General features: G+C 52.4%; 1 protein-coding gene and 1 pseudogene across 1 annotated transcript; both read left to right on the top strand.

Moving 5' to 3' along the window:
- Positions 1-2,183: 2,183 nt before the first annotated feature.
- Positions 2,184-19,139, top strand: A4GALT (alpha 1,4-galactosyltransferase (P blood group)). Its single transcript, XM_058741117.1, has 4 exons — positions 2,184-3,328; positions 3,674-5,485; positions 16,176-16,232; positions 17,929-19,139. The coding sequence occupies exons 2-4, from the start codon at positions 5,394-5,396 to the stop codon at positions 19,034-19,036; spliced, it is 1,257 nt and encodes a 418-aa protein (XP_058597100.1). The 5' UTR covers positions 2,184-3,328; positions 3,674-5,393; the 3' UTR covers positions 19,037-19,139.
- LOC131484110 (U4 spliceosomal RNA) lies at positions 3,371-3,439 on the top strand (annotated as a pseudogene).
- Positions 19,140-21,793: the final 2,654 nt, after the last annotated feature.

Raw genomic sequence — 21,793 nt, forward strand, 5'->3', positions numbered from 1 at the left:
CAGGTGAACTTGGCCACAGGCAGACCCCTTTCACCTAGGGGAGGGGGTTTGAACCCCGGCGGTTCCCTCAACTCTTGACACTGGTGGATACGAAGAGGGCCCGCTGGATACGAAGAGGGCTGGCGGGAGGCTTAAATGAGTTACCGTGTGAAAGGCACTCTGCCCCGTGGCTGTGCACAGGAAGTCCTCAGGAAATGGACAGTGACCACGTAGCTCCGCGCCTGTCACGAGGGAGCCAGTCACAAACGTCAACTGAAGGGCCCTCACCCCTCCCCATGCTGAGGGGGTGACAGCGTGAGCTCTGGAAAGCCTTTCTGGAGGCCACTTAGTGGGCCGCATCTGTAAGTGCAAATTACGTTTCCTTTGGCCCAAGCGGCTCATTTCGAGGAACCAGTCCTCCCGAAGCAATTAAGGATGTGCTCAAAGACAGGAGTGCTAAGACAGTCACCGCGGTGTCGCCCGTGAAAGCAGAAGGATGGAAACCACACTTCCAGCAGCCCGGACGGGGAGCAGGCGGGACGAAGGATGCGACTCACCACGCGAGGTGACGCGCGACCCTGGGAACTGAGGGTACGGGTCTGCGTTTGTGGGCGTGATAGGAGGGCAGAGGGCACGTGTGCTCTCAGGCGGGTTTGTTCCAGAACCGTTCGCGCGGCTCGATGAGTTTCGGGACGTGGATATCGCCGCGTATGCACCGCCACTATCTGATTTGAAAATACAGGGGCCCGGCGTGTCTCTGGGTGAAAAATTAAACAAGGTATAGAACAGCACGGGGGAATAGGGTCTCCTTCCGTGCGTATGCGGCTCTGTCTGTCCACGGCAGCCCTGTGTGTGGCAGGTGCGCGGAAAGGGACCGAAAAGGCTCCACCGGAACGCTGACGCGGGCACTCGAGGTGCCAAGGTCACCGGAAGGCTGACCGTGGCACGTGCTTTCGCCTCAGGCCTTTAGTGACGTCACACTACTGTCCGCAAGAGAGAGTAAAGCAGGAGGTGTCGCTGCAGGGTGGTGACTGGACACGTCCCCCTCTCTGTGGACACACGGGGACAGTAGCCACAGGCACGAAGACACAGCTAACGTCGCCCGTCACCCTCGCCGCCAGGAATGGCACTTGGGACTCTTAGCAAACGGCAGCTCATCTTACCTACTGTGGCTGGAGGCTGCTGGGGCAGGGGAGGGGATGGGGGGGTGGCATTCTGGGAAGCAGGAGGCACATTTTACAGAAACTCGGAGTTCCCAGAGCCTGGCGGGTTTGAGCAATGGAGTTGATTTTCCTCTCAAGTTTCTACCGTCATTTTCAAGGGCTCCTGGAGCATCAGGATGGTTTTCCTTTATCCCTCGATCATCACAAGTTTATGGTCCACCTGCTGTCGTCAGGCCCTCCCTAAGTTCGTTAGGGTCACCGACAGCCTCGGGAGAGCGCGGCATCTGGCTCAGTGCCCCGAAGGCCCCAAGGCCAAATCACCCTGGCCATTCCCAGCGGGACTCCCCCGGGGCCCTGAGGGTCTGCCCGGGATCCAGGCTGTGGGCGAGGCCAGGCCTTGGGGTGAGTGCTGCTCATTTGGAAGGGAGCCACGAGGGCCTACTGTGTGCGGCACGGGGGCCCCAGCCCACGGCCCACGGTGGGAGCTGTGCCAAAATCCAGGCAGCTTCCTGGAGGTGGCCTGCCCTGCTCGTCTAGGTCGGGAGAGACTCAGGGAGGAAGGGCTGTCTGAGAATTTGGGGCAGATATAATAACCTGGGTGCAAATCCTCCCTCCCATGCTTACTAGCCCCGCGGCATTGGGTGGGTCACCTTTCCTGTCGGTCTCTCCGTTTTCTCATGTGTAAAATGGGGCCGTGGTGGTAGATACGAGGACGCGGTAAAGGGTGAACGGTGCTTGACAGGACGCCTCACACGTGGCACATTCTTGGCAAATGGCAGCTCTTCCCACATATTTCGGTTAAGAGGTTCCTGGACAGGGGAGCGCGGAGGGGCGTTTTAGGGAAAGGAGGGAGCGTATTGCAGAAATCCGGAATTCCCAGAGCCTGTTGGCTTGAGCAATGTGGCAGAGGTCAGCTTGGCTGGTCTGGAGGTTGTGGGCCTGGAGAGGGGCGGGGGGTGCTGGGGAAGTGCCCACAAGGCATGGGTGTTGTGGGGTGGGGTGGGGTGTGGAGACCTGCTGGGGTTCAAGGCAGAGGACAGAGTCCTGAGCTGGGCTGTGGTCACAGGGCTGAAGACGGGCAGGAGAGATGTGTCAGAAAGGTGTTGCAAGAGCAGCTGTCCCCCTGTGTCCCAGCCCTGTGCCTCCCTCTCCTCTGGATTATCCCCAAGAGCCTCGTAACTGCTTTCTTGTTGCCACACGTCTCCCTTGGTTTAGTCTTAAAAAGCATCCAGATCCTAAAGATCTCTTTAAAGCATAAGGTACATTGTAGCCCCTTCCTCCTCAAAATCTCCCAAAGGCAGGTCTCCCAATCAGAGAGACAAATCCTTCCAGTGGCCCTCAAGGCCCCCCATGACCCTGCCTCCTCATTATCTCTCTGACTTCCTGTCCTTCCTCCCACCTTGCTTACTCTGCTATTCCACCAATACCTCGGGCACACATGCCCCAGGGCCTTTGCACTCACTGATTTCCCTCCCTGGACACACTACCCGCCCCCCCACCCAAGGTAGCCCTAAGGCTTGCCCCCTCACTTCCTTCAGGTCTGTCGGCTTTTCAGAGAGGCCATCCCTTGCTGGTCTATGTAAAGTAGCACCCCTGCCCCGGTCCTCCAGTCCACTGTTCCTGCTGTATTTCTCAACCCAGCACATGTTATCGCTTACTGTATTTCTTTATCCGTTAATTTTCTCCGCTAGGATTTCAGCTCCATGAAGCTGAAGAGTATCTGCTTTGTTCACTGCTGTCTGTGTTTCCAGACCTTGGAGTGGGGGGTGGCACATAGTAGGTGTTCAAGCATTTGTTGAATGAAGGACCAGGGTGCTCTGTGTGATGCCGAGGGCTGGCTGGGTTTCTTTCCAGGAAGACTTTTTGGTATCAGCTCGAGCAGGAACTCTCTTATCTGTGAATTATCAGCCCCTTGGCCTTATTATCTGCCTGCGCTCTTGGCCTGACACCAAGGGGCAGGTGGCCCTGAAATACTCTGTCTAGAGAGGCCGATGCTGGCCATGAACAGAACTGGTGCTGGAGAAACCAGATTTGGAAGGTCTTTCTAGAAGGATCCTTAGAGATGGTCTTTTCCAAGCTCTTTATTTTACAGGTGGAGAAATTGAGGCTCAGAAATGGTGGGGGAGGCCGTACCCCAAGATCACAGAGCAAGTGTGTAGAAGATAGAAACCAGGTCCCTTGCTCAGGTAATATGCAGTTAGCAAAGACTGTTAAGAATACCGAGTGTGAGCTTTGCTCAGTGGCAGTATCGTAGCCAATGAGGTTTATCCGAGGCACGATTATTGCTAATTGAAAGAGTACCGAGTGTGGGCAGTGCTGTGTGTGTGTGCAAACCGCGTGGGGCAGGGTGGGCACTGTCTTTTGCTGCCAATTAGTTTTAATCTTGAATACAGTAAAAGAGGAAAAAGTCAAGCAACATGGAAACTTTCTTCCAAGTAGGGTGAACTCTGGACTCTTAACTCAGGCCAGCGTTTCTTTCTTTCTTTTCTTTTTCTTTTTCTTTTTTTTTTAAGTTTATGTATTTACTCTAGGAGAGAGAGAGTATGTGTGAGCGAGAGAGGAGCAGAGAGAGAGGGAGAGAGAATCCCAAACAGACTCTCCGCCAACAGCACAGAGCCCCATGTGGGGCTCAATCCCACAAACCGTGAGATCAGGACCTGAGCCGAGATCAAGAGCCAGATGCTTAACTAACTGAGCCCCCCAGGCCAGAGTTTCTAAATGCCTTTTCCATGGGCATTGCATTTGCAGGTGTGATTTTTTTTTTTTTCACAGAGTGGAAGGTTTAATATTGTTAAGATACAATTCTCCCCAAATTGGCGTACGGATTCAGTGCAATCCCCATCAAAATCCCAGCAGTTTTTGGTAGAGATTGATCAGCTGATTCTAAAATTGACACAGAAGTATGAAGGACCTATCGTGGCCAAAACAATTCTTAAAAAAAGGACAAAGGGTGGGAGGGATACCTGATTTCGAGACTTAACATAAAGCTGCAGTTATGAAGTCCGTGTGGTCTTAGCATAAGGGTAGACCTGTCATTCAATTAGCAGAATATGGAGTCCAGAATCAGACTCCCGCTTAAACAGCAGATTGATTTTTGACCAGAGTGCCAAGGTAATTCAGTGTGGGAGCAGACATTTCCGGACTAGCGCTGGAAAAACTAACTACCCCTACGGAAAACAATGAGCCGCAGTCTTCCCTCATACCACACACAGAAATTAACCGAGAATGTAGCCTAAACCTAAGTGCTAAAGGCACCAGTTTTGCTTAAAGCCGGGCATGATTTTATCCGATGAAGAGTTTTCTGCTACCTGTTCCTCTGTGATCTCGGGGCAGAGCAAGCGACCGACGCAGAAAGCTCACCACGCCCTGCCACCGGGGCACTGCAGGGGGTCCTGGCAGGTGCATGTGTGGACATGCCAAGACAGCAAAGGTGTAGGAATCCAGACTCGTGGTGGCTTGTGTTGCCTGAACTGAGCAGAAAGCTCGGGGACGGTGACTTCACCCTATGCTCCTGAGAAGCCAACCCCAGGCAGCCCGATCTTCAGTCCAGCCTCCAGTGCAGAGGGGCAGTGACCCTGGCAGGGAGGGATGGCCTCGGGAAGAGAGGAGAGGTCTAAGACTTGGGGGCAGATCTCCCTAGGTGGAAATCGTGTCTCCCAGGCTTTGGGAAGGTGGCCTTTCCTCTCTCGGGACCCGTGAACACTCAGGTACTTTAATATGAAAAGTCAAAGGCGTGTGACCTTAATTTGTACCCACAGATGGTGAGGCAGGACGTGTCAATTACACTTTCTACCAGCTGTAATCTGTATCCACACATGGCTTACAGTTTGCAAAAGGCATTTCCCTGGTCAGTTACCGTATCTGATCTTGGCTTTGTGGGCCATTTAGGGATCATTTACTCACTCGTTCAGAATATATGTATTTATCTATCTACATCTATCTACCTATATATCGAGCCCCCGCTTTGTGCTAGCGTCCGTGCTGGCCACGACGGGGACGCAACAATGAGTGACAGCAGACTTGGTCCCTGCCCTCTGGGAGCTGACATTGGTTTTCATGGCATCAATGTGTAATCAGTGCCTTCGAGAAAGACCTTGGGTTGTTTTTCATCGTTTGCAATCGAGAACCAACCTGTGACCTGTACAAATGGCACTTATCTACGGATAAATTCACAGACTGGGATGGCGTGGCGAAAGGGTTTCGCTGGGTGTCATTCAGTTGCCCTCCACCACTGGACTGGTACCATCTGGCATGCCTCCCGGCCATGTGCGAGATGCCTGTTTGCTCACAGCCTGGCCAGAAGAACGTGTTGTCGAAGTTTTGGATTTTTGCCAATCTGACAGGTGAGAGATGCTATCTGAGCGTTTCAATTTGCATTTCTTTTACTTACAAAAAGACCCTCCCTCTCGCTGACAGATTAAGGGTCATGTTTTGCCTGTGCGTAAGCTGCCCTTGGCCTCTTTTTCTTCTCTGTGTTGTTGGTCGTTTTCTCCTTGACTTCTGGGAGCTCTTTAGAGGTTAGGAAAAGTGGACCTTTGGGATCCGAGGGGCACATAAGTTATCCCAAGTAGTTCCTTCTACTTTGACTTCCCTGATGGTGTTTTGGAGGAGGACACGGATCAGTTGGCATTTTCAAGGAGTCAAGTTTATTCATCTGTTCTTTTATGGCTTCTGGATGGATTTCCTACATAATTAAGAAAACGTTCCCAACTCTGAAGTTACAAAGGAATTCACCCATGTTTTGTTCTGCATGTTTATGGGGTTTATTATTTTCCATTTGGAGTTTATCCTGGGGCATGTTCTGAGAGGTGAACTCCACCTGCCCAACACCTTAGAAGACCCATTTTACTTTACTGATTGGAGATACTGCCTTTACTGGATGTGTGAACACTTCATTATTGCTGTGATAGGTTTTGTTTCATTGTCCTGTTTGTTCGTATGTTAAGACTGCACTGTTTTTGTTTTCTGGTGTGTGTGTGTGTGTGTGTGTGTGTGTGTGTGTGTGTGTGTGTGTTTAAGACTGCATTGTTTTAGGGGTGCCTGGGTGGCTTAGTCTGTTGAGCATCTGACTCTTGGTTTCAGCTCAGGTCATCATCTCATGGTTTGTGAATTCGAGCCCCGCATAGGGCCCTGTGCTGACAGTCTGGAGTCTGCTTGGGATTTTCTCTCTCTCTCTCTTTCTCTCTGCCCTCTCCTTCTCTCTCTCTCTCTCTCTCTCTCAAAATAAATACATAAACTTAATTTTTTTTCAAAGACTGCATTGTTTTAATTATTGAAAATTTATAGGAGCACGTGGGCACAGTCACATCTGACTCTTGATTTGGCTCAGGTCATGATCTCACAATTCATGAAATCAAGCCCCTCATGGGGCTCTGTGCTGATAGCAGAGTCTGCTTAGGATTTTCTCTCTCTCTCTCTCTCTCTCTCTCTCTCTCTCTGTCCCTCCCCAGTTCACACATGCACACTTGTACTCGCTCTCTCTCTCTCAAAATAAATAAACATGAAAAAAAAAAGAAACTTTATAGTGTGTTTTAATATCTAAAGCACTCCAGCCCTTCCTCATTTTTTCCCCCTTCTCAGAGTTTTCCTATGGGTCTCGGCTTGTTTATTTTGGTATATGAACTTCAGACTCAATTTGTAAATTCCAGACTCACACATGTATCTTTGGTTTTGTATTCCTTGCTTGTGGAGAGGTATCTAGAAAAGGGTTTCGACAGCTGAGATCAAAGAAATTACTGCCTGTGCTCTCTTCTAGGAATTTTATGGTTTTGCGTCTCACATCTAGGTCGTTCATACATTTTGAGTTTATTTGTGTGCGTGAAGAAAGAGGCCCAGTTTCATGCTTTGGCATGTGGCTGTCCAGTTTTCCCAACGCCATTTCTTGAAGAGACTGTCTTTTCCCCGTCACGTATTCTTGCTTCCTTTGTCGAAGATTAAGTGGACATACAAGCGGGGGGTTATTTCTGGGCTCACTATTCTGTTGCATTGATCTATGCGTCTGTTTTTGTGCCAGTGCCATACTGTTTTGATGACGACAGCTTTGTAGTGCATCTTGACATCTGGGATTGGGAAACCACCACCTTTGGTCTTCTTTCTGAAGATTGCTTTGGCTACTCGGGGTCTTTTGTGGTTCCATACAAATTTTAGCATTATTTGTTCTAGTTCTGTGAAAAATGCTGTTGGGATTCTGATAAGGATTGCATTAAATCTGTAAATTGCTTTGGGTAGTGTGGACATTTCAACAATATTGGTTCTTTTGATCCATGAGCATAGAATACCTTTCCATTTCTTTGTGTCATCTTTGATTTTTGTCGTCAGTGTTTTATAGTTCTCAGAGTATCGATCTTTCACGTCCTTGGGTAAGTTTATTACTAGGTATTTTATTCCTTTTGGTACAATTGTAAATGGGATTGATTTCTTACTTTCACTTTCTGCTACTTCATTATTTGTGTGTGGAAACGCAACAGAGATTTCTGTATATTAATTTCTGTATGTCTTATGACTTCACTGAATTCGTTGATTAGTTCTAATAGTTTTTTGTTTTGTTTTGTTTTGTTTTTGTTTTTGAAACTTTAGGTTTTCTCTTTATAGTATCATGTCATGTGCAAGTAGTGAGAGTTTTTCTTCTTCCTTACCAATTTGGATGCCTTTTATATCTTTTTCTTGTCTGATTGCTTTGGCTAGGACTTCCAGTACTGTGTTGAATAAAAGTGGTGAGAGTGAACGTTCTTGTCTTGTTACTGACCTTAGAAGAAAAGCTGTTTTTTACCATTGACTGTGATGTTAGCTGTGGGTTTTTCATATATGGCCTTTAGTATGTTGAGATATGCTCCCTCTAAACCTGTTTTCTTGAGGGTTTTTATCATGAATGGATGTTGTACTTTCTCAAGTGCTCTTTCTGTATCTGTTGAGATGATTGTATGGTTTTCATCCTTTCCCTTGTTAATAGGATGTGTCATGTTGATTGATTTTTGGATATTGAGCCACCCTGGCATCCCAGGAATAAATCCCAGTTGATCATGCTGAATGCTTTTTTCCCCTGCCCCTCCCAAGGATTTTTTAAATATATTGTTGGATTCAGCTTGGTAATACTTTGTTGACAATTTTTGCATCTATGTTCATCAGAAATATTGGCCTATAGTTTTCTTTTTTTTTTTTTTTTGTAGTATCTTTATCTGATTTTGATATCAGGGTAAGGCTGGCCTCATAAAATGAATTTGGAAACTTTCCTCCCTCTTCTATTTTTTGGAATAGTTTAACTATTTAAAGAATAGGTATGAGGGGCGCCTGGATGGCGCAGTCGGTTAAGTGTCCGACTTCAGCCAGGTCACGATCTCACGGTCCGTGAGTTCGAGCCCCGCGTCAGGCTCTGGGCTGATGGCTCGGAGCCTGGAGCCTGTTTACGATTCTGTGTCTCCCTCTCTCTCTGCCCCTCCTCCGTTCATGCTCTGTCTCTCTCTGTCCCAAAAATAAATAAAATAAATAAAAATAAAATAAATAAAGAATAGGTATGAACTCTTTCTTAAACCTTTGGTAGACTTCGCCTGTGAAGCCATCCAGTCCTGGACTTTTGTTTGTTGGGTTTTTGGTATTTATTTATTTATTTATTTATTTATTTATTTATTTTTATTACTGATTCAGTTTCATTGCTGGTAATCAGTCTTTTCAGATTTTCCATTTCTTCCTGATTCAGTTTTGGAAGGTTATATGTTTTTAGGAATGTATCCATTTCTTCCAGTTTGTCCAGTTTGTTGGTAGGTCATTTTCCATAGTATTTTCGTATAATTCTTTGTGTTTCTGTGGTGTTGGTTGCTATTTCTTCTCTTTCATTTCCGGTTTTGTTTATTTGAGTCCTCTCTTTTTTTCTCAATGAATCCAGCTAAAGGTTTGTCAGTTTTGTTTTCAATTTTAGTGAATGCTTCATCAACTCTTGAGAACAAAGTGTGTTGCCTATTATGAAGATAGAGTTTGATACAGTGTAGAACCTCACTGATCATTTATTTACATCTGAATTCTTATATTTATTTCTTGGGTTAAGAGTGGTGACTTAAGGGGTGCCTGGGTAGCTCTGTTGGTTAAGCGTTTGACTTCGGCTCAGGTCATGATCTCACACTTCATGGGTTCGAGCCCCGTGTCAGGCTCTGTGCTGACAGCTCGGAGCCTACAACCTGCTTTGGATTCTGTATCTCCCTCCCTCTCTGCCTCTCCCCCACTCCTGTTCTGTCTCTGTCTCTCTCTCAAAATTAAATAAACATTTAAAACATTTTTAAAAAAGAGTGGGGAATTAAAATCTCTTATTAGTGTGTTTCAATCTATTTATCGTAGCATTCTGTAATTTCTAATTCCTGAAAATTGCTGCAGTATTATTTGGTATGTTGTGAATTATACCTTTTAGCATTATTATTGGCCCTTCTTTGGCTCACTTACTGATGGTTGCTTGAATTCTCAGTCTGATATTAAGATTACGGCCCCAGCTTTCTTTTTGTTTATACTTGTTTTTATATTTTTGCTCTTTTTTTTGCTTTTAACCATTCTAAATCATTTTGATGTATATCTCTTAAATACAGGATAGAGTTGGGTTTTGTTTGGGATCTAAATAAAAAAATCTTTCTCTTAGTAAAGGTAAGCGAGGCAAGCCTGTTTATATATATTGATGCGACAGGTGTCTGGTGTTCTTTCCATCATGTTGTGTATGTATGTATATGTCTTTGTACACGTGGGAGGGCTATAAAGAATATAGCCCTCCCACGTGTACAAAGACATATAAAATACTCTTAGTTTCTTTTTTCTTTAGAGAGTCTCTGTTGTTTCTCTTCTATGAACAACAATAAACTTAACGGGTTTCCCTTTCTCTTGTGGCTGCCCCATTTCAGCTGATACTGTACTGAGTGATTAAGGCATATCTTCTGTCACTTCTAAAGCCTCAGAGGGGTCTTTAAAGTCCTTTAAAGTACCTTTATTTATTTATTTTTTTTTTTAATTTTTTTTTTCAACATTTATTTATTTTTGGGACAGAGAGAGACAGAGCATGAACAGGGGAGGGGCAGAGAGAGAGGGAGACACAGAATCGGAAACAGGCTCCAGGCTCTGAGCCATCAACCCAGAGCCTGACGCGGGGCTCGAACCCACGGACAGCGAGATCGTGACCTGGCTGAAGTCGGACGCCCAACCGACTGCGCCACCCAGGTGCCCCTAAAGTCCTTTAAAGTACCTTTAAAGTCCAGAGATTTGGGGGCACCTGGGTGGCTCAGTTGGTTGAACGTCCGACTTCGGCTCAGGTCACGATCTCACGGTTCGTGGGTTCGAGCCCCGCATCGGGCTCTGTGGAGACACGCTCAATGTCTGGAGCCTGCTTCCGATTCTGTGTCTCACTCTCTCTCTCTGCCCCTCCCCTGTTCGTGTTCTGTCTCTGTCTCTCGAAAATAAAATAAAACATTTTAAAAAAAAATTAAAGTCCAGAGATTTTACTATTACACGTCTCGGGATTCACGGTTCCGGGTCACCGCTGTCTAACGCACGGTGTGCCTTTCCATCTATGGGATCAAGTCTCCCCCTATTTCAGGTAAGTTCTCCTGAATTATAATCGCAAATATTTCTTCTAGCCATTGGCGTCGTTTTCTTCCTCAGGAGCCCTGGCCGCACGTTTGTTGGCTCCCCTCTGCTGCCTGTTCCACCTCGTGTCTTCAGTTCTAACATCTCCTTGATGATTTCTGTTGGATTTTCTTGACTTCGTCTCCCTTTCCCGTTTGTATCTCTTTCGATACTTTGTATGGAGCCCGTGCTCCCGTGTGTCTCCGGCCGTTTGGTTTTCATTTCCGAAGTGTTTTTGTATCGCCTTCTAATTCTTTCCTGAGGTCTGTCAGTCCTCACACATCATCCTCTTCTCTTGCTGTCACTTTGCCTAATCGTTTCTTCTCCAGCTCTTGTACCTTCTGCTTTTTGGTCTGCCTTCATGGCTAGAATTACTTTTATTTTATTTTATTTTTTTTTTTAATTTTTTTTTAACGTTTATTTATTTTTGAGACAGAGAGAGACAGAGCATGAACGGGGGGAGGGTCAGAGAGAGAGGGAGACACAGAATCTGAAGCAGGCTCCAGGCTCTGAGCTGTCAGCACAGGGCCCAACGCGGGGCTTGAACTCACAGACCACGAGATCATGACCTGAGCCGAAGTCGGACGCTTAACCGACTGAGCCACCCAGGCGCCCCTAGAATTACTTTTTTTTTTTTTTTTTTTTTTAATTTTTTTTTTTAACGTTTATTTATTTTTGAGACAGAGAGAGACAGAACATGAATGGGGGAGGGTCAGAGAGAGGGAGACACAGAATCTGAAACAGGCTCCGGGCTCTGAGCTGTCAGCACAGGGGCCCGATGCGGGGCTCGAACTCACGGACCGCGAGATCGTGACCTGAGCCGAAGTCGGCGCTCAACCGACTGAGCCACCCAGGCGCCCCTAGAATTACTTTTTAAAGTTGTTGTTGTTCTCATTGTTTTAAATTCATGCTGTAATTTTGTATTAGAATTTTTATTTGTTTTGTGGTGATTTTTTTAAAAAAATGTGTATTTATTTTTCGAGAGAGAGCAAGCTGGGGAGGGGCAGAGAGAGAGAGAGAGAGAGAGGGAGAGAGAAATCCCAAGCAGGCTCCACGGTCAGCGCAGAGGCCGACACGGGGCTCGATCTCACCAACCGTGAGTTCATGAGCTGAGCCAGATCATCATCAACTGACTGAGCCACCCAGGTGCCCCATGTGGTGATATTTTCACAGTGAATGTTCTTAACTGTAGTGAATTTTCTTAACTATAGTGAATTTCTTTTTAAAGTTTATTTATTTTTGAGAAAGAGAGAGACAGAGTGCTAGTGGGGGAGGGGCAGAGAGAGAGGGAGACACAGAATCCGAAGCAGACTTCAGGCTCCCAGCTGTCAGCCCAGAGCCTGATGCAGGGCTCGAACTCACAAACTGTGAGACCGTGACCTGAGCTGAAGTCGGCCGCTTAACCGACTGAGCCACCGAGGTGCCCCCAACTATAGTGAATGTTTAAACTATAGTGAATAGTTTCTCTACATAGGAGAACATTAGTGTTCCTTCCCCTTTTCATTCTTGTAGCTTCCTTATATGGACACTGTGTTTATTCCTTTAACCATTGTTTTTTATACTCAAATCGGTTGAATTTTCCTGGATCAGCATTTAACAGGAGGTTTTGGTAGAAATTGGGAGACAGGCCAGGCAAGTTCTCTAAGTTTCTCTGTTGAAAGACTCCACTCCCTCCTCTGCTTTTATGGAAATGGATCGTTCTTTAAAATACAACCCTTCTCAGGACCCAGTGCTCTTTCGCCTCACAGAACGCAACCAGGTTCAAGGGGACACCTGCCTCCATCCTCGAACTCTCCTGGTTCATCCAGGCTACATCTCTCTTCTGACTTACTCGTCTTCCTTTTAGAAGTGGCGATCTCTACGATCTTCCACTTCCGGGCCCCTCCACCCCCCCCCCCCCCCCCCGTTCCTCCCCACCTCACTGCTGTATCTGCTGGACTCAGGTCCAGCTTTGCGAGTTAGAGTTTATGGGTTTTTCATGCCCCGGTTTTGCTAAAGCTGTAAGTTGTGGCTTATTTTCTCTTTCCTGTGTTGCTCTGTATGACATCAGCAGGGGGGGAAAGATCCAGAACCAAGAATCTGCCTTATTCCTATTGGAAAAAGAAGTCTCTACCTCCCTACCTCCCTGGCTTTAGAACATCTTATAGGCTCTGGAGGAGGAACACTTTATAACCTCCATTCTGAAAAAGTGCAGGATGTACCAGTTTCAAACACAGCGGGATCCAGATGTAAAGATGATGTCATCGTGCCTCTCTCTCTCCGTCTCTTGGCTCTGTTGCCTCTGGGCCGGCTTCAGCCTCAGCCAGGCTCTCCCCTCCGGCTCGGGCCTCATCTTAGAGACCCCACTGGAAAGCTCCTGACTCTGCTTGGCTCCCACTGGGTTACAGGCCCTGCCCCCAGCTACTCACTGTGGCTGGAGAACGTGACATTAGGCAGATCTGAACGTGTGCTGCCCCCAAGAGCTAGAGAGTGGGGTCTGTGGGGCAGAGGTGGTCCCTCAAAGGCAATCAGGATACTTTTATCAGCAGAGGGGGGACGGATGCTGGGCAGGCAAAGCCTGCCACCCCATGTCCACTGGGACTCCCCAGTGCTGTCCTGCCACGCAGAGAGGCCCCCCCAGGCACATTCTCCACGGAGCTGCCGTTTCAGGGATGTTCCAGGAAGTGTGTGACCTGAGAGGGGCTCTGAGTCTCCAGGACAGAGAGACACAGAAAGGAGGTGTCGTGGGATGGATAGTGGCCTCAGAGAAGATCGTCGCGCCCTAACCCTGCAACACGTGAATGTGACCTCCTTTGGGAAAAGGGTCTTTGCAGGCGTTACTAAGTTAAGGATCTCGAGTTAAGGAAATGATCCCGTGTTAGTGAGGTGGGCCATAAGTACAATGACAAGTGTCCTTACAAGAGACAGAGGGGAAGACCGCGTGAAGACAGAGGCAGAGATTGGAGGAAGCGGCCACAAGCCCAGGAATGCCTGGAGCCACCAGAAACTGGGAGAAGCTTCTCCCCCGGAGCCCGAGAAGGGGCGTGGTCCCACTGACACCTTGGATTTGGACCTCCACTCTGCAGAGTTGTGAGAAGATCCGCGTCTGCGTTCAGCCTCAGAGCTGTGGTCATCAGTTTCCGCAGCCACAGGAAGCCGATACAGGATGCTGATCAGAGTCTCGCACATCTCCTTGGTTTTGTGGTTTGAGACTTCTGCTGGGCTGTCAGCCTCCTGCAGCAGCTCGAGGAAGGCCCAGGGAGGGGACGTTTCTTGCAGAGGGGTAGGAAGAGCTCCCTAAGGGTGTCAGTTCCACTCTCTGCTGCTGCGAGACCCTGGCCAAATCCCTTACCGTCTCTGGGCCTCTGTGTCCCCCTTGGGATATCAGACTCTCCAAGGCCCTAGCTCTGGAACCCCAGGGACAGTGAGCACCTTTCCTGGTAGTAAGTCGTTCAGGAAGTGTGGACTGTGTCTGACCATCGCCGCGACCCTGTTCTGTCTGGGTCGTGGTCAGCCAGCACTGGGCTGAGCTGGGCTGGACCTGGGAGCCGAGGGAAGGGCAGAGGGAGATGCCCCTACTGTGGGCCGTGAATGAATGACAATCTTCAGGTAGTGGGGCCATTCCAAGGCCCTGGGCTGGTCCCTGATGCTGACACTCCTGACGTGGGGCCCCGAAAACTAATGCAAGGGCCAAGCCCACAGGGAGCGGTCAGGCCTTTGGCCCTTTGGCCTGCCGGCTGTGTGCTTCTCGCCCTCACGACCTGCCTGAGATGGATCATGGGGAGCTGGGAGGGTCCCTGAGGATGGGGAGCCACAGAAGAGCTCAGGGCAGGGAAGTGGCCACAGTTCACCAGCTAACTGGAAATCTCTCCCCGGTGCAGGGCCGAAAGCGGTAGGCAGGGAGGCAGGAGGAGGAACAGTGTGCCAGGCTCCACTGACAAGGGTCAGGACTTGAGCCACAGCTGCGAGGCCCATGCAGGGGGGCCAGGAGCATGCTTCGGGCTTGAGGTCACACGGGTGTTTGGCTGTGGCCAACTTGGCCCCGTGCGTCGTTTCTATTCCTGGGTCTTGGGCTCTATCACCAAATACGGTGTTGCTCGGGGCCGGTACTGTCCCCTGCGGTCAGCGCGGGCTCAGGTGGCAAATCCTGTCTCCCCAACAGGCCCAGACCCCACCCCACCCACAGAAGGCCCAGATCACCCCAACGCCTCGGGACCCCCGAGCAGCCAGGACCTTGCTCGATCCAACTGTCTGTCCCCTGCTCGGTGTGGTTCACACTGGGTTAAAAATACTCAAGACCAAAATAGCCTCTCCTCGCAGTTGAAAACCAGGGGGGCGGAACACAAGGTTCTTGATGTATATTGGCCCTGCCACTCCTGACCCAGCCGCCGACCCCCAGGTCCCTCACACAGGCGCTCAACTGCTTTATTCGGTCACGTGCTGATTTGCTGGCTCACTGACTTATTCACTCATTCATTCACTCATTCGTTCATTCACTCGCTGATCATTCACTGATCTGCTCCTTCACTCACTCGCTCCCACCTTCATTCACCCAGCCGCTGAGTCACTCCCTCCCTTGGTATTTGTTCACTACCTTCCAAGAGTCATCTCTTCTAGATGCTGAACAAAAGGCAAAAAACACCTGTCCTCGTGGGGTTATGCTCCAAATACGTAACCCAAACAAACGAGTACCAAATGTCCAGGATGCTCGATTAGGTGCCGCGAGCTCCACAGGGGACTATGGAAGGGCTGGGGAGGCATGACTTTTGAGGACGAGAGGGAGGTGAGGGAACGAGCCAGGTAAACACTATGGGAAGAGCATTCCAAGCCGAGGGAACAGCAAGTGTGCAGGCCCTGAGATGGCAGCACGGGGGTGGGCAGTGGGGTTGAGAAGGAGTGAGGAGGCCAGGCGTGGCTGGGCAAGTGGCGTGTGAGGTCAGGGACGGGGGCACCTGGGCGACCGGGGCCTCCCACATCACTGAGGGTCTGAACAGAGGAATGACGTGACCTGGCTTGTGTTTTTGAAGTGTCCCTCTGGCTGCCAGGGGAGTGAGTCAGTGAGTGAGCGGGTCCACGAGAGGATGAATCAGGTTGTGTGTCCCTACTATGCGCCAAGGACTGAGCTGGGCTCTGGGGAGGGCAGGTGTGCAGGCACCCTTGGCGGTATGGAGGCCCATCTGGCTAAGGCCCCTCCATCAGTGTGACCTCTCCAGAAGCCACCTTCCCTGGCCCCGCTGGGCCCTTTGCTCCATTTCAACTGTGACTAGTGCATTTCCAGATGGTCCCCCCGCACGCTGAGAGCTCCTCCAGGGCAGAGCCGCACCCAGCTCTCCCTTTCTCCCAAGTACATTCCCTGTGGGGCCGAGACAGTCAACAAATCAATGAACATCCCCCCTGTGCGGCTGGGGGCTGACTCCGTGGGCCCGCCACCCCCCTCACTCTGTGTCTCGCTGTGTCTTACAGATGGATTTGTGGACGCGGAGAGCTTGTGGAAGGGCCGTGTTCCTGTTGGCAGAGAAGGTTGGCTGCTGAGCCAGGGCGTGTCTCCGGGAGGGCTGCCCGGCGGCCCAGATCCCCACCTCGCCGCCATGGGCCGCCCAGGCTGGTCAGTTACCAGCCAGTGACGTCATCGCGGTTCCCGGCCCTCCACCAGGAGGGCCGGCCGGTTGCTCAGTCTCACTCTCAGGCCAGGAGATCCGTCTGTCCTGGGGAAGGGGTGACTCCAGCTCCCCTTAGCCTGCGGGCTGCACCCAGTCCCCCCGCCCCTCTGTGTCCAAGTTTCCTGGCCGCTGAAGGAGAAATGATACAACCACCCCTGGGGTTACTGAGAGCCAGAGGGGGTGTGCGTGGGGCGCCAAGAATTTAAAAGGCACTGAGTACACGGCGGCCAGGATCCTGCAAATAGCGAGAACAGCCCCGGCGAATGTGCACGGAGTCCTCAAAGTGCCAGGCACGCTCCCACGTCCCCTCTGCCGGTTCTCTCCCGGGCCGGATGGTGCAGGGGTGAGAGAGTGCACTCTGGAGCCAGATGGCCTGGCTTCCAACCCCTGCCCTGCCACTTGCCTACCGTGGGACTGTATGTGAGCTTACCAGACTTCTCAGTGCCTCAGTTTCTTCACCTGTAAGATGGGGGCGATGATCGCCTCTGCAAAGGGTGGTTGTGAGGGTTTAAGAAGTTGACTATGTGTGAAGTGCTGAGCAGGTCACCTGGCACGTGTGTGGTGACGGCCAACCCTTTAGTGGGTTCCAGTGTTCCCGTCCTGAAGGTGGCAAATCTGAGCTGAGCGCATTGCCCCAGGCCTTAGCTGGTTCAGGTACACGTCAGGTCCCGTGCCTCCCAGATGCTCCTATAGTCCTACCCTTGGGGACAGAGCCCAAGCCTATTTTGTTCCCCCAGCCACCTGCTGGGCCCTCAGGATGTTCTTAGCTGCTGGCCAAGTGGACATCACCAGGAGACGGTGAGGGTCCAAGGGCAATAGTCCTGGGCAAGGTTACGGGCTACGGCACAACCTCCCCGCCCCTGTCCCTCCAGACTTGCGTCTGTAAGTTGCACAGCCCAGGGCAGGGGCTGGGGAAGCCAGGTGCCCAGGAGACCCCAGTGCGTCTGAGGCAAGGGCTTTAGGACCCAGCACGCATCCCCATGTGTCTGGAGCCCACCCGTCCTGCAAGCTTGCCAGCCAGCCCCTTAGCAGCCAGCGCCCAGGCCGCCTGAGCCCCAGGCTTCTCTGCAGAAAGTCCCCAAGGCTGCTTGGCCGTCTGCCTCCTCGGCCCAGTTCCAGCCGGTCTGTGGAGCAGAATGGGGCCGAGGGGTAAAGCGCTAGGCTTCGAATCACAGGCTGCCAGCGGCCTGAGGGGGACCGGCCTCACCCGGCAAAGGGGCCTGTGTGCCGCTTGCAGGAACATCACCTCTGACAACCCTCGTGGCTGCCGGAACCCCGGCCTGGGCCCGCGATGGCCACGTGTCGTAGATAGCACGGGCTGCGTCCTTGGGAAGCTCACAGGTGTGTCACAGAGAGCGAAAGGGACTCTGCCCAGACCTCGGCCCCGTGGCCTGCTTTTCCAGCTTTCCCAGGTGAGGAAGGAGATGGGACTCTGCGGCCAGTGGGCCCCCAGGGCTTCGGAAGCCAGCATCGGCCGTGGCCGGTGTCTGTGGGAAGCGCTTTCTCGGGCTTAGGGAGGTGGCAGCCTGCCCTGATGTGCTGCTCGTCTCTTGCAGACCAGCCAGTTCCCGCTGGAGGCTCCTGGTGTCATCTGGGGAGAACATGTCCAGGCCCCCTGACTGCCTGCTGCGGCTGCTCCGGGGAGCCCCGAGGCAGCGGGTCTGCACCCTGTTTATCATCAGCTTCAAGTTCACGTTTTTCGTCTCCGTCATGATCTACTGGCACATCGCGGGAGAGCCCGGCGGCCAGAGGGAGTTCTCTAACCTGCCTGCCGACGTCCCCTGCCCCCGACTGGTGCCCCCTACGCCGATCTCCAGCACCCCGCCTCCGGGCAACATCTTCTTCCTGGAGACCTCAGACCGGACCAGCCCCAACTTCCTATTCATGTGCTCCGTGGAGTCGGCGGCCAGGGCTCACCCCGAGTCCCGGGTGGTGGTCCTGATGAAGGGGCTGCCCGGCGGGAACGCCTCCCTGCCCCGGCACCTGGGGCTCTCGCTTCTGGGCTGCTTCCCCAACGTCCACGTGCTCCCGCTGGACCTGGAAGAGCTGTTCCGGGACACGCCGCTGGCGGCCTGGTACGCGGCCAGGCGACGCCGGTGGGAGCCTTACCTGCTGCCCGTGCTCTCCGATGCCTCCAGGATCGCGCTCATGTGGAAGTTCGGGGGCATCTACCTGGACACGGACTTCATCGTCCTCAAGAGCCTGCGGAATCTGACCAACACGCTGGGCACTCAGTCCCGCTACGTCCTCAACGGGGCCTTCCTGGCCTTCGAGCGCCACCACGAGTTCATGGCGCTGTGCATGCGAGACTTCGTGGCCCACTACAACGGCTGGATCTGGGGCCACCAGGGCCCGCAGCTGCTCACGCGGGTCTTCAAGAAGTGGTGCTCCGTCCGCAGCCTGGGTGACAGCCACGCCTGCCGCGGGGTCACCGCCCTGCCCTGTGAGGCCTTCTACCCCATCCCCTGGCAGCACTGGAAGAAGTACTTCGAGGACATCAGCCCCCAGGAGCTGCACCGGCTGCTCAACGCCACCTACGCCGTCCACGTGTGGAACAGGAAGAGCCAGGGCACCCGCTTCAAGGCCACGTCCAGGGCACTGCTGGCCCAGCTCCATGCCCGCTACTGCCCCACGACACACGAGGCCATGAAGATGTACTTGTGAGGGCCCTGCCGGCCACCCCCCCACCCTGCGCCCCACCTGGGCGTCCTGATGGAGAGGGGCACCCGGTCACCTTTCCCCGGGGGAGGCGAGACAGGGCGGGGGGGGGGGGCGGGGGTGCGGCCTGGGAGAGGGAGGCCCGAGTTGCTGCAGGCCAGGATTTGGGGCAGGCTGGGGGGAGGGCGGGGAACTGTTGGCCCAGGAGGTGTTCTTGGAGGCCATGCTGTAGGCCCCTGGAGACACTCCCTTCAGTGTGAGGCTGGTGGGACACCCCCAGGCCAGTGTGCTATCTCAGGGTGGAGGCAGCCGGTCCCCGGGGGCGGGGAGGGGGGAGCGGCAGCCAGAATCAGCTGGAGTGAGCCGGGTGAACATCTGGGTCATCTGGACGGCACACCAGAGCCGTCGTGAACACCGAAGCGTCTTCCAGGGCATCACAGGGAAGCCAGGCTGGTGGGGGCTGAGGTGCCCACCACGGGGGCGTGGAAAAACCCAAGAAAAGGGGATAGGAAGGAGAGGGGAGCTCCTGAGGAGCAGGGGGAGGCAGCCTGTAGGAGAGCCGGGGGTGCAAACCCAGCCTCGTGAACCCAGGTAGGTGCCTGGCTCTTTTCTGCCTTTGGTTTCTTTCTCAGCAGCACTGAGACATGCAGAGCTGGCCTGGGGAGCCCTTTGGGGGAGGCCTGCCTGCCCACCCCATTCTTTCTTCTTTCCAGAGTTGTTGCAAGGGTGAGATGTGCCAGCTGGCCACTTCAGGACATGGGGGCGTGGAGTTCTTTTGGCTCAGGAAAAGCATTTTAAGGAAACCCCCCCCCCCCACGATCAACACATGATAATAATAAATATAATAAAAGTGATGCTCTGACACCAAGTGCTTGGTGGTTGATGAAACGAACCCGCTCACACAGCCCACATTAGCCCCATCCTGCAGATGGGGAAGCATCTGGCGCTGGAGGGGGTTGGTGACAAGCTTGAGGTCACTCAGCCTGCCCAGAGAGCAGAGTCTAGGGACCCAGCAGCCAATAAGCTGACAGCCCGGGGGTGGGGTTGGCGTGGGGAGCCTGCGTTCCTACCCTTCACCCCCCCCCCCCCCCCCGTGCATAACCTAAATGAGGCCAAATGAGATGCCCCCAAGAGCCCATTACCAGAGTAGGGCCATGCTGCCCCCGGCCTGTGGGGTCCCTCCTGCCTCACCTTGGATGCCTGGCCAAGATCCCGGAAGAGACCAGAGGTGCCCTGCTGGCAGCCCCAGGGCTGGGCCAGAGGAAAATGCTCTCTGCCAGGTGAGGCCCCAGCTGGTTGGTGTTGAGGAAGCCGTCTCTGAGAGCTGGGCATTCTGGTCGGCCTGGAGAAGCACTCCCCCTGCAGGGCCACAATGCTGCCAGGGACTCGGGCTCGGCAGGCTGCACCCTGGCAGCCAAGGGGCAGGTGTTTAGAGACCCCTGGATTCTGCCTGCAGACCCTCTCGGGCAGCCTTATTAGGAAGTGAGCTCCCTGGCTCTAGGGGTACTCAAGAACAGGAGATATTTTGGTGAAAACAATGGATTCTATGTAAGTAATTTCTCCAACCACAACATCATTCACCTATCTTTTAATTTTTTTTTTTTTTAGAACGAGCAGGTTTTACTTCAATAATGGAAATTCTATAACTGTATATACTTAGGCAGGTAAGGTGCCCTCCTAGGATCAAGCATCGGCTAATCAGCCATTTAGCCGTCGTGTGCGAATGCCTACTGGGTACCAGCACGCAGAGGTGAACAGACGACGTCACTTGCTCACCCTCAGCGCCTCTGTGGGCCTAACTCGGGCCCAGCATTACTGATCGCTGGTCCTGCCTCCCTCTGCAGCCTTCACCATGGCCCTCCACTCCAGCCAAACTGCATATGCTTGACTCCCCTCCCTCTCTATTGGCCACTCTGTGCCTGTATTGCCCTTCCCATCCATCTTCACCAACAGACTCCTCATGTTCCTTCCCACAAGGTTGATGTCCCCTCTGGGAAGCCTTCTCTGACTGCCCTTCCTGCGGCCCCACAGCTCCCAGGCATCTTTGACTACTATTGGATTCTTGGCCCGTCCCCAAAGATCTTGAAGGGCAGCGGCTTGTCAAAGCCTCTCAGGGCTATCGCTGGGTTTGGGCTCAGGCTCCCAATGAGGCACATCCATGTAATTTTCGGCGGGGGTGGGCACGGGGGTGCCTCAAGAGGTTCCCAGAAGTCCATGCAGAGCTGAGGGACCAGCTCTGGATCCCCTCTCCCCGGGGAGTAAGATCGTTGGGGCCTCGGCCACCCTTGCCACCTTCTAATCCGCCAGGCCAGGCCAGAGCAGCTGAAGCCAGTTCTGCAGGAGCACAGCCTGGCCAAATGTTCACAGACCTCCTAAGAGGACCCCATTCTGGAAATGGGGCCCAGGAGGCAGCCTTGGCTTCGACTCTCCTCACATCATGCCAGGCGGGGCCAAGAACGGGAGAACTCTCAGATGCTCCTGGCATCCTTTCTCTGAGAAAGTGGGCAGGGGAAGGCGGAGGGGGCACACAGGCGATTTTTCCTCTTCCGCGTTCTTCAAAGGACCCTCCATCCATCAGCCTGACGGTTGGGGGACTGCACCTCACTGAGCCTGCCCCACGCCCAGCCTCTTAATGCGGCAGATATAAACCAGTCAGGATCCAGCTGGCCAGAAATAACAGCAGTGGCCTGGAGAAAAGAGGCCAAGAGGATGGGTGTGGGCAGGCAGAGGTAAGGGGAAAAGGCTGATTCATCCCCTGGCTGT

The sequence above is a fragment of the Neofelis nebulosa genome, chromosome 8, assembly GCF_028018385.1.
Source record: "Neofelis nebulosa isolate mNeoNeb1 chromosome 8, mNeoNeb1.pri, whole genome shotgun sequence".
NCBI classification, from domain to species: Eukaryota; Metazoa; Chordata; class Mammalia; order Carnivora; family Felidae; genus Neofelis; species Neofelis nebulosa.

What these genes read in the sequence shown, in the direction of transcription:
- A4GALT (XM_058741117.1), top strand. Translation starts at nt 5,394, where the DNA reads ATGCCTCCCGGCCATGTGCGAGATGCCTGTTTGCTCACAGCCTGGCCA. An exon ending in GATTTTTGCCAATCTGACAG is followed by an intron (nt 5,486 to 16,175) that starts GTGAGAGATGCT and finishes TGTGTCTTACAG; the next exon opens with ATGGATTTGTGGACGCGGAG. An exon ending in TGTTCCTGTTGGCAGAGAAG is followed by an intron (nt 16,233 to 17,928) that starts GTTGGCTGCTGA and finishes CGTCTCTTGCAG; the next exon opens with ACCAGCCAGTTCCCGCTGGA.